The 12,775-nt window shown below is 20.3% G+C and overlaps 1 protein-coding gene across 2 annotated transcripts; it reads right to left on the bottom strand.

Annotated features, from left to right (window-relative positions):
• Positions 1 to 71: 71 nt before the first annotated feature.
• LOC122713857 (protein brown-like) lies at positions 72 to 6,199 on the bottom strand. 2 transcript variants are annotated; one of them, XM_043934663.1, is made up of 11 exons: positions 5,979 to 6,199; positions 5,710 to 5,758; positions 5,020 to 5,200; positions 4,459 to 4,651; positions 3,653 to 3,842; positions 2,960 to 3,175; positions 2,740 to 2,842; positions 1,789 to 2,010; positions 1,384 to 1,625; positions 885 to 985; positions 72 to 271 (listed from the first exon to the last, which is right to left on the bottom strand). In XM_043934663.1, exons 1-11 carry the CDS (start codon positions 6,127 to 6,129, stop codon positions 90 to 92), a joined length of 1,830 nt encoding a protein of 609 aa, XP_043790598.1. In that variant the 5' UTR covers positions 6,130 to 6,199; the 3' UTR covers positions 72 to 89. The 2 variants fall into 2 exon arrangements, with proteins under 2 accessions (XP_043790598.1, XP_043790599.1); XM_043934664.1 differs by lacking the exon at positions 5,710 to 5,758 and having other exon boundaries at positions 5,979 to 6,102.
• Positions 6,200 to 12,775: the final 6,576 nt, after the last annotated feature.

The following is a 12,775-nucleotide window of genomic DNA, read 5'->3' as shown; positions in this document are numbered from 1 at the left end:
GAAAGTAATATAATAGGTGAAAGATTATGAAAGTAATATTATAATACATTTATAAATTATTTTATGTAAAATAATTGTATTATTGTTATTTATAATATTGTTTGAATTTTTCTCCTCCTTCGTAGACCGAAATATCCAATAATATTCATTGCAATTGTTAAAGTCAAGAGCCCGCTCATATCCCAAATAAGATTGTTCTCCTTGAATCCATATTCCGATAACACTTGTTTTCCATTTTTTAAACAAGGAAAGTCGCTAGATACTTGGCAGTCTATAAAAAAATTAAAAGAAAAAATTAAAATTTAAAAAATTAAAAATTATAAAATTAAAAATTAAAAATTAAAAAAAATTAGTTAAAATAAAAATAAATAAATAATTAATTTTAATAAATTCTATTCTATCTAAAAAATTATAAATAAATTACTAGATCTTCATAAAGAAAAATATAATTTTGAATAAAATATTTTTCATATTGGATTCATTTTGTGTTTCACTTTAATTTTTGATTAATTTATTTCAAAATCAGAAAAAAGTCACTAGATCTTCAAAGAAAAAATACAAATATTTTTATTGAATATATTTTAAATTTTAAAATTTTGATCAATATATGAAATCACTATATCTTTCACAATTAAACACAATTAAAATGTTAATATTTTTTGCCTTAAATAAATATGTAAAAAAAAAATCATAAATCAAAATTCAAATAAACATTGAAAACTTTGAATCGAATTAAAATTTTCTGCTCTCGAAATGGATGTAAAATTATATCAAATTATATCTTGATCTAAATATCTCGCTTCAGATAAATATCTCTGCTACAGACAATTCTCCAGCTGACATTGCGAGAGAGAATAATTTACTCAACGATGCAATGTGCTCACCGATGTCGTCTATTCGTGACCAATAAATTATGGAAAGAGCTTCGTTCAGGTAAAAGAATATCGAGAAATATTTAAAACACGTCAGATACGTAGGCAGCGACCTGAAAACATCAACGTGTCAGTTTTATAGGTCGTCGACTCGTAAAAAAAGTTACGGGCTCATTTTCGAACTGTGTACAAGCTTTTTATCGTCTGTTTAATTTTAAACATTCCAACGAAATAATTATAAATTTTTAGTAACATTTCTTCAAACTATGCTACATTTATAAAAAAAAAAAAGGAAATATTACGTTCATATTTAATTACATTCGTGTATCTATAGAAAATTTAAAGTTGCAAAAATATAATTATTTTTTTATAATCTTCAATTATCAAATGTGATACAATTGATTTGTGATCAAAAATTTATATCATTCGTTTAAAATTGTACAGAAGTTTTATATAATATATATATAATATATAATTTTATATCGCATATAAAAATAAAAATATGTAATACCTGAGATTATAAAACATCCCAGAAGTTAGTAAAAATAACATGTCAATAGGTACCATGATTGATGTAGCGACATCGATATTCTCAATCATAATGGAAAACATTAAACCATATGCTGTACCACAAATCGCAGCTGTCGATGTAATTAGACAGTAGAATAAAAAGTTCAACAAGTCTATTTGACTTATTAAAATAAAATATATAACTGTTGTAAACATAACAGCCTTCAATGTAGCTTTTGGTACCTAAAAAATCCATTTATAGGCTGTACATATATTTGTAATACGTTTTCGATTCTAGAGGTTATTATATTATTATAAACCAAATAAAGCTCGTTCATCCAAATAAAGAATGAAACGAATTTTTATCATAGCTGGAATATTGAACGTGAAATTATTGTACTATTACCAATCCGCAAAATGTGGCGACATAATAGGGCCCACAACTATAAATACCATCCTCTCGCAAATAAATCAGAAGCTGGCCAGGGAATTCGTAAATCACGGAATAGGCGACCGTGAACGAAATTTCAGAGCTCATCATGTACAAAGCGCCCCTTGCGTTTTGCACACCCTCTTGCGTCCTTGGATTAATACTCATGTAAAAAGTGGCTACAGCCGCCATGGAAAGCTACGATTAATTTAAATTATTATCTATTTCTCTTCCTTTTTATCATTTCATTTCCTTTATCATTTTTCTTTTTTCTTTTTTCCAGTGGGAAGAATATTCGGAAAAATCGCACACTGAATCACGTAATTTTGTGAAAAAGTGAACAACAATGAATTCTAGATTCTAGTTATTTTTCTGGTTATTTTTTTCGTTATTATTCGTCGAAATTTTTCTAAATATTTCCAATTTTTTTTTATTGTAATTTTAAAAGAATGAAAAATTCTAATTATTTCTAACAATTTTGTTATTGCATCTATAATTTTAAAAATCGAATATCAGTTTTTAGATTCTAATTAATTTCGGCCATTTTTTTTTTATAGTTCTTTAAATGTTTCGTATTATTTTTTTTATTTTAAAAATTTTCTTATTGCGTTTTATAATTTTAATTGAAATTTAAAGTAAATTTTAATTATTTTTGGCAATTTTATTATTGCATTCTATAATTTTAAAAAACTGAGTAAGTTTCTAAATTTTAATTATATTTTTTAAATAGTATTTATATTATATTTATTGAATTTTTCTTTTCTTTAATTGATATGAAAATATCAATCTTATCTTATAGAATATATAATCTTATAGAATATAAAATCTAGATCAATATAAACTATTAAAAATTTAATGAAATTTTTCCCTAATTAATAATTATTAACATACAAAATAGAAAAAAAATTACTGATAAATAAAACTTACGAAATAAGAAAACCATGAAATCCATCCCTCGAAGATCGTCCTTCGATTCTGAATCCATATTCTCCACATTAACCAAAAGAATTGTGTCATATATCCAGATTTTCTATAAATTATTTCCATGGCTAAATTTATTCGAAGATTAATTTTTAATATTTATATTTTTAATATTTTTAATATTCTTTCTAAAAAAAAAAAAAAAAGAAATCTTTCGTCATATCACCTCTGTGGCTCGATTTCAAAGTATCTCGTGTTTTTGATTTCAGGAATTCTCGAGAGAGAAGATCGTGAGAATGCTCGACATATCTTATCGATAAGTTCACTGGGTCCAGTGTCCTCAGGGTTGGGATTTGTCGCGTACGTTATGGGGTTTCTTCGAGATAAGAGTTTTACGTAGTATTCGGATTCGTCGAAGCCAACTGGACATTCGTAATCTAAACTATTATTTTTTCAACATTAAGAATTGTATGAAATTCTTGTAAAAATTTGAGAAATTAGAATTTAATGTCATTAATATTTCTTCAAATAATGAATAATTTGCTATTAATAATTTAAAATGTTCAGTTTTAGATGATTTATTTTGTATTTTATTTTAAAGAATAATATTTTTTTATCAATTATCATATTTATATATCATATTTATATATCAATTATCACATTATATATTTCTATGTTTAAATAAAATTTGTTTGACATTTTTTAAAATTGAAATTTTATCATAATATAGTACATATAATATTTATTTATTATGACAATATTTATAATTTTTTTAATATAAAAAATGGAAAAAATTATTTGTTAAGAAATTACTTTATGATAGGTAAATTTTCAAATGATAATTTTAAAAAGTTGTAAAAGTAATAATTTTATAATTATTACATTATAATTAAAAAATAATAATAAAGAAATTAGGTACCTTAAGAAAAATTTTGTAGCATCTTTTAAAGATCCAAAATAACCTGTTTTTCCATCAGATAACAATAAGACATGAGTAAAAATATTATATATATCCATTCCTGGTTGATGAATCGTACAAAATACTGTAGATTTCAAACTTATAACTCTCAATGCATTAACCACTTGCATTGCAGAAAATCTATCTAAGCCTGAATAAATAAATTAACATAAATCAATTAATTATATAATAAATTTTATAAAATAAAATAAAAGAAATTAATTATAATTTCATATTATACAAAAAATTAGTAGAAAAAAATTAAAAAAAAGAAAATAATAAAACCAATAAAATTAGGAGAAAGAAAAAAATAATTTTAACTTCTCAATAATAAAAAATAAACAATAAATAAATGTTACTTTAAAAAAATAAAACTATAGTATAAAATTATTTTAATATAAAAAAAATTTTCAATATTTTCTTCATTCTTTTTAAATATATTCTTTAATATCTTAAAAATTATATTTTAAAAATAGAAAATCATCATAATAATATAATTAAACATTAAAACCATTCTTAATATTATTATTTTCGCTTCAAATTAATAGTTTTTTAATATATTAAAATGAAATTAAATTAAAATCGTAAATTTAATAATAATAAAATAATATTAAAATAATTTTTTAATATTTCCAAAATAATTAAATTATATTTTCCTAGAAAAATCATTATATTATACGACGCAATTAAATATTTTACAACTTCTAATTATATAACACTATCTCTTTCGTTTCAAATTGATATTTTTTTTCATAAGTTTCATTTACCCGTGGTCGGCTCGTCGAGAAATAGTATCTTTGGCCTACTAATTATCTCGCTGGCCAAGGAAACTCGTTTCCTCTGTCCACCAGACAAATTCGATATCAACACATCTTTGCAATCGATCAGGTTCAATTCCATTAATAATTTCATCGACAAGAATTTCCTTTGTACTTTGCTAATATCCATCTTCAAAGCGCACTAAATAAATCAATTGTTTTATCGTAAATTGAGATAATTAATTGTCATTATTTTCAATTATTCAATTAATATCCGTAATTTCAAAGCAATAGATAAATTGATTTATTATATAATTAACACTACTTGTTATTTTTTATTATTCGTAATAGCTAAATATTCATCTCTAAAGCATGAATAAAATGACTAATTTTATTAAAATGATTTATTTAAAATGACTATGAACTAATACTTAATACTGATTGTTATTATATTTTTAATTATATTAATGTTCATTTTTAAAGCATTTATAATTGAATAAAATAGACTTTGAATTAGTAGGAATTTTTATTATATTTTTGATTAAAAATTAGAAATTTAATTTAAAATACCGAGAATAATAAATGTTCTTCCACGGTAAGTGAAGTTGGCAGAGCATCGAATTGAGGTAGATAACTAGACATTACAGACATAATTGTCCGTGAAATGATTTGACCATTTATTGTTACCGAACCAGTTGTTGATTTGATTCTTCCTGCTAGAGTGGCCAAAAATGTCGTCTTTCCAGCACCACTGGAACCACCAAAGATACAATGTATTGTGTGTGATTTTTAAATTTTTAATTATTAATTTTAAAATATAATTCTACTATTTGTTCAATTCATTGAAATTGTAAAAAATTAACTGGAAGTTGGAATCATTTGTTATAAAAAGTTTTTTTCAAATTAATGGAATAAAAATTTGTATAATAATAAGTATATAATTATAATTAAAATTTATAGGATAATTTAATTTTTTCTACAAATAGAGAAAATAATATCAATGCTTTCTATAATTCTTTTCAAATCATATTATAAATAATATTCTATATTTTATTACTTTTATTATATTTAGGAAAATAATATTATAATTATTATAAAAGTAATTTATGATATTTTTAGAACTGATTGGAAAATTTTAAAACAAAATTATACATTTTTTAATATAATACTAAACCATTTTTCAAGTAATTTATTTTTTTTATTTCAGTTAATTATCAGATTAAAAATTACTACAAGTTATTAGTAACTTTTTGTAAGTACCTTGATCCCATTATAGCAATCAGATTCCCCGTCATAGCATAACCAGACACTAAAATCCACACATGTATAATATTATTATTTAAATAGTTTGGCAAAATAGTTTTAAATTTTCTATAAGAAAATTTTTATCAAATAGAAAATTTTTATTTTTAAATAAATAAAAAAATTAATATATAATATTACCTAATATTATTATACAAAATTTTTATATTGATTAAATAGAAAGTTTTTACTTTTTAAAAAAAGTATAAATTAATAATCTATATTACCTCCTTTCAAAATAGTCAAAGTTTCTTCGTACTCTCTTTTTTGGAATTTTTTATAAATAGTTGTGAAAAAATCTCGTTTTTGACGAACAGTCACTGTCAAATTATTCCAAATGATCGTATCTCCAGCATCTTCCAATTTTTCAGTAATCATTGTGTACGAAGATTATAAAAATATATTATTTTTATACTATTTTGTTTCATGAAAAATCATAATATGAATAAATTTTAGAAGTTAGCTACTTAGTTACTTGCGCCGTTTTATCACTGTTATCATGAAATGTCATTATAAAAACATGCCCTATCTCAACCAGAATAAGAATATCTTTATATAGACATGGTAGAGAACAAACTAATTAAAAGATTAAGTAAGTAGTTGAAGACAATTGTATCTTTGTGTCGTGCTCTTTTGCTTTAATAATTATAATAAATTTTTATTAATTTTTTTTCATTTTTATGTAATATTTTATATGTAATATTTTGATGCAATGATTTAATCTCAGAAACAAAAACATCAAAATTTAATCAAATATATCAAATATATCAAACTACTATTTTAAATTGATATAGATACTTATATAGATAATTACATATTTAATTTATAAAAGATTAACTATTATAATTTAATTAATCTAAATATTTGTTTTTTGAAAAGTTAATTGATTTCTAAAGATCTAAAAAATTGATTGTTTTCTAAAAAAAAAGATTTTACTGAGTTTACTTAATTTTTGAAATATTATTTTTAAGATAAATCATTTTATTTGTAAAGAATGAATTGATTTCTGAGATTAATTATTTGAATTCTAAAAAAATAATGACTCTCTAAGACACTTCTGTAAAGATTTTAAAGAATTAACTTTAATAAAACTAATCATTTAATATGTGAACAATAAAGTTAAAATTTATCACTTATAATATCTGAAAATTTAATTTTCTGGAAAATAAAATACTAATTCTACATTTTAACATTCAAATTAAAAATTCTTCAGAAAATGCAATTGATAAATTTAATTTCTCATACATTGTAAGTTCATACATTGTAAATACTACTTGTAAGATAATCCTCTCATAAAAATTTTAATTAGCCTAATAAAAAACAAAATGAAAGAAGAACAAAACATGATTAGCCTTTTAAAAAATTAAAAAACTACATATATATATGTACTTATATAATATTCATAAATATGTGAACAATAAAGTAGTTTTTAAAATTTATCACTTATAACATCTGAAAATTTAATTTTCTGGAAAATAAAATACTAATTCTACATTTTAGCATTCAAATTAAAAATCATTAAAAATTTCTTTTCTTTGACATATCCTATGATAAATCAAATATAAATTGCTGTGCTGTTGTTAATGTACTTTGACTTTGACTTCAAAGTAAATAGGTTTAGTTTTATTTGAAAGAATGAAATTCAATTGCGAAAAATCACTGAATTCTCGAGTCGTCATGGACAGAATGAAAAACAGTTTTATCGTACCCTACGTAATTCCATTAAATGTCAAACATATGTGTATAATCAAGAAAGAATCATCTCAGTGGTTCTCATATTTAACGAATCGATATTTTTTCAAATTAAAACATTTGTTTAAAGCGAATATAAATAAAATCGATAGAAATTATAAATAGAATATTTTTTCAATTCAATTTCTTTTATATTTTTTTTTAAATAATAATAATAATCATTATAATTCATTAAAATATCGTAATACTATTTACTTATAACTAATTATATTCTACATTACGTTATTTAATTATTAATATTAAATCGCCTATCATATCATCAACATCTATCACATTACGTAATTAACATATCCAGAAGTCAATGTAAAATTCATCACTTATTTATCAAGATATAATTTAATTATCAGATCAAAATTAATTAATATTATTCTATAGGAATTATAAAATAAAAAATAAGTAAAGTTATTAAAAATTATTAGATTGTAATTTTTATATAAAGTTTATTTTTATTTTCAATTAACAATGAAAATATAAATTTCCATGTTAGTTATAGTCAAAAAAAAGAAAAATAGAAAATTAAAATAAGAAAACTTATCAAAAGTTATTAGATTACAATTTCTATTACATATTTATTATTATTATCATTACTTTCTATTTATATAAATTTAAAAAAATAAATAATTTTAATAAATTAAAATTTTTACATAAATTATATTTTTTATATTTTTTTAAACAAATTGAAATTATTTGCAATGATCTTTAATTTAAATAAATTATTTTCAATTAACAATGAGATAAAAATAAAAAAAATTTTAAGTTAATTGTCAACTTAAAGAATCAGATTTGAAAAGCACCGCATTAAAAAGTGTCGGCACAGTGAACAAGAACACAGTGAAAAAGAATGTCGAGTCGTGAATATCATTTACGTAATAACGATTACACGCGCAATGACTATGAAATCGCGAATGAATGGTCTAAGGAACATAGCACGAAACTGATGGGAATCAACCCTGAACGAAGTGAATTCTTATTCGTTAAAATTTCTCAAAATGAATTCTTTTGACGAATAGAATAAAAATTCTTTTTCAAGAATTTTTCTCCTATTTCCTTTTAAATCCTGTCGAAATTAATTTTTTTTATTTATTTTAAAAATAGTTTTTATTTATCTGTTTTATTATCCAAATACAATCAATGGAATTGAATATTTGATTCGTTTCAAAAGGAACGATTCTATTTGACTATATTATATTGTAATATTTAATTATAATCGATGGAATTAAATTTTATTATATGTTATTTGTTGTGAAAAAAAGTTTCGATTGTTTATTAATTTTTTATTTATCGTATAAAGAATTCAATTATTATTTATTTGGAATTTTTAACATATCGACTAATTGATTCTTCATCGATTTTAATGATCTTGAAATATATTGCAAATTTTTTAACATTATGTTGAATAACTTTTTACATAAATGTGATCAATTTCAGTTTTTGAATTTATGCAAATAATTTTTTAATACTAAATTATATTGTTAAATTTTTATACTGTGTGCTTTCATAATTGACCATTTACCAATTACATTTGTATATTAATTGTATTGTCATATATATTACAAACACATCACATTAACTAATAATTAATATTTATAGCAAGTAAAATAATATTACTATATTTATTATTAGTATTTATTAATAATAATTTTTCTTTAAATCCATGGAATAGTAAAATGATATTTCACTTTATATTATCATCTTTATCTACATTATTTTTCTTCGTGGAAAAAAATATTTTAAATAAGTACTCAATATTTTCAAAAAGAATTCTAATATAATTTCTATATCTGTATTCTTTATATTGTAAATAGATATATAGAGGTCATATAAAAATCAAATTCCTTTTTTAACAAGAACCATGTATTTTTTTATTTGCATTGAAAGATACAGCATGTTTAAAAATATAAAAATGTACTAAATCACTTAAAGAAATTATTATGTTAGGAAATATTTTTTATAATGCAAATGTAGTATTCTAATACTCTAATGATAGTCAATATTTTTTCAAATATATTAAACTTAATAATTCCAATTATAAAAAATGAATTTGTCCTCTTATCATCTTCGTCACAAAATCCTCAATTATCTTCAAAAAAAATTATGATATTATTCAATATAAAAATAGTAATAAGAAAATTATTAAAAATATGGAATTTTTTCAATATTAATAATAATTAAATATATTTTTTTACAAATAAATTAAATTTAAAAATAATTTAAAAAATTAAAAACAAACAAAAAAATGAAGGGAACTAAGAAAAATAATGCTTCACAATAAATAATTATATTAAATCTCAATCACTTTACTTTATAAATTATGCTTCTTGTATAAATATCATCTCTATAATATATAATATGTATGAACAAAGTATATTTTCAATTAAAAAAAAAAAGTAAAAAAAAATAGAAACGATAAAAAACAATGCAGAGATGCATAATTTTCGTTTTTCTTGTTAAATACATATATTTTTATACATATATTAATTATAATTCGTATAAAAAACACTACTTATTATATCGATACATTAGAAAATGAATGATTTTCAGGCATAATAATCATATTTTTAACATGGAACATAATTTATTTATGAACAGATTAAAATTCAATAACGTATATTAGACTTATTATAATGAACGATAATCAATTATTTTGTTAATTATCTTTTCAATTTGGTTAACACTAGAAATACTAGTCGATCCATTTTGATCTAATAACGATACTAAAATATTTTTTGTTTGTTTTTTTGTTTATTTTAAATTATTTTTCAAAATCAATAATATTTACAATTAATATAGATAAAAGATATATTCAATTATTATAAATAATTATTATAAAGTAAAATTGAGAAGTTTTTTTATTTAAGAAAAAATTAAAACTTGTTTATCTTTCATTTATGTAAAGTTTAAACATATAAATTTAAATTATATTTTCTATCTTATTGTAAAAAAATTTAATTTGGATTGATTGTCATATATTTGTCATAATTACTCTGAAACTGTAAATCTGAAATTGAAAATTTCTGAAAGAAGTCAATTGAAGAGTTTTTTTATTTTTATATAATATTATATTATATATATATAATAATATGTAATATTATTATTATATTTATATTAATACTATATTATATTTTATATAATTTATATTATATATATTATATATAATATAATATTATATATTTTTATATAATATTATATTTTTTAAAACTAGAAAAGACAAATTTCAAGATAATAAATTTTTAATAATTGTGTTATTGTGTTATCATATTTTGTTCTTGAAAATTAAAATTAATTTAATGTTTTATAATGTTTTTGGTAATGAAAATTCTTTAATTCTATCTAAAATTTCTAAAATTTTAATTCTATCTAAAATTTAAAAAAGAAATTTTGACAAAATTAAAACTTTTCTGTTAGATATTCGAAACGTAAAAAAAAACTTTAGTATTTCTAGTGTTAAAATAAATGACAATCATATCCATAATGTTTTTCGCGAGTTAAAAAACAAAAAAAAAAGAATATTTTCTTAACTATTGACTTTATAATTTTATTTATGAAATAAATAGGAATAATCCATTGATTCGTTGATTCATGAAAACTATGAAAGAATCTTATTATTAATTACATGAAATAAGAATTCGTTTTCGCTTTTTCATTTTTCTTATTAAAAAACAGTAATGAAATTTAAAAATTAAAATCGATATGAAAATGGCTGGAATTAGTTTATTTATTATATTAGCATAATCTTTGTCGATTAAGGGGTAGAAATTAAGATTAGATTTCAATAAAATTTATCTTAGTTTCATTTTCAAACGTTAATATTTTTTTCTTTCATTTAATATAAATGTAATTTTTCATAAATTCAATTAAAAAATTTAATAAAAAAATCTGTGAATTAAATATATTATAAAAATATCACTATTTCTTGATTTTTTCAATTTTTATTATTTCGTATTTCAAATAATTCTTTTTCCACCCCTCAAATTCTTTCAATGTTTTTCTAATCCTTCTTTTTTCTAAGTTAATGATAGCTTACTTTCATAATAGCTTTTCTATTTTCCTTCACAGATGAAATTTTCACGTTCAATACTGTACAGCAATAACGAAACGTAGAATTCAATTTCTCGTAATGTTCGCTTCTAATATCAAAGAATTGCAATATTCGAGCAAGAATATATTCAGAGATTTTTTAAAAATTACTATTCAATTGGATTATGGAATCGTATTTACTTCTCAAATTGTTAAGATTAGGAATGGGACACTTGAAATTTCAAGTCATCGAAATTCAAGAAATTTCGAGTTTTATTTAATATTTTTATTTAATTTTTTACAAATTAAAAATATTATTATTGGTTTATTAAAAATTTTAATTATTGATTTATTAAGAATTTTAGAAATTACAATCGTTAAAATTTTAATTTTTCGATTTTTATCCGAGAAAAAGAAGAAATAAAATAATAAGCATTTTGCATTTCGTAAATATATTCGAAAATAAAATAAACTTAAAAATTAGATTTAGATCCATCTCTAATAAAAACGCATCTTTCAAATATAGAAATGTGTTATATTATTGTATGTGGAAAATATAATAAAATTTTCTCTTATTTTTTGAATTTATATCATTTTTAGAAAAAATTATTTTGTACATTTTCACTGAGCGAGTTTCTTAATTTATATTTTTTTATATTATTATATATTATATTAATCTTATAATATAATTTCTCAATTCCATTTTCCATTGAATAGCGTTCTTTTATTAGTGATAGATATACTATATCGATTATTCGTCGCAGCAATCTCGTGTTAACAAAGGCAAGAGTCTTAGTAGCAGTATTTGATTTCGATCAATATTTAACGATAAAATTACCAATAAAAGTTTTCAGCTTTCGAGCTTTCATCGTCATTCGTTGCTTTACAATCTTCTTATCACTTTCATTTATTTTCAGATGGAAGTCTAAATATAAAATTGTAAGCTAAGAATGCTGAGATCAATTTATCCAAGAATTAAAATTATTTCATTTTTAGAATATAGAAGAAAAAATGATTATTAAAAATGATATCAATATAACAAATTAAAAATATAAATGAATATAGGAAATATAAAAAGAATTCTAAATAAAATATATAAAAAAAAATGTTAAAATAGTTTAAAATTAAGAAGTGGAAAATAAAAATGATTCTTTTTGAAATCTAAAATTTAATTTTATAATCTAAATATTTAATTTAGAGCACAAGAATTATAAATTTTCAATTTACTTTTTTCAATTTTTCAAATAAAATTTTC

This window comes from Apis laboriosa, unplaced genomic scaffold (genome assembly GCF_014066325.1).
Source record: "Apis laboriosa isolate Shangri-la unplaced genomic scaffold, ASM1406632v1 scaffold26_cov146, whole genome shotgun sequence".
NCBI classification, from domain to species: Eukaryota; Metazoa; Arthropoda; class Insecta; order Hymenoptera; family Apidae; genus Apis; species Apis laboriosa.
This window is presented reverse-complemented; position numbering and strand designations above follow the sequence as displayed.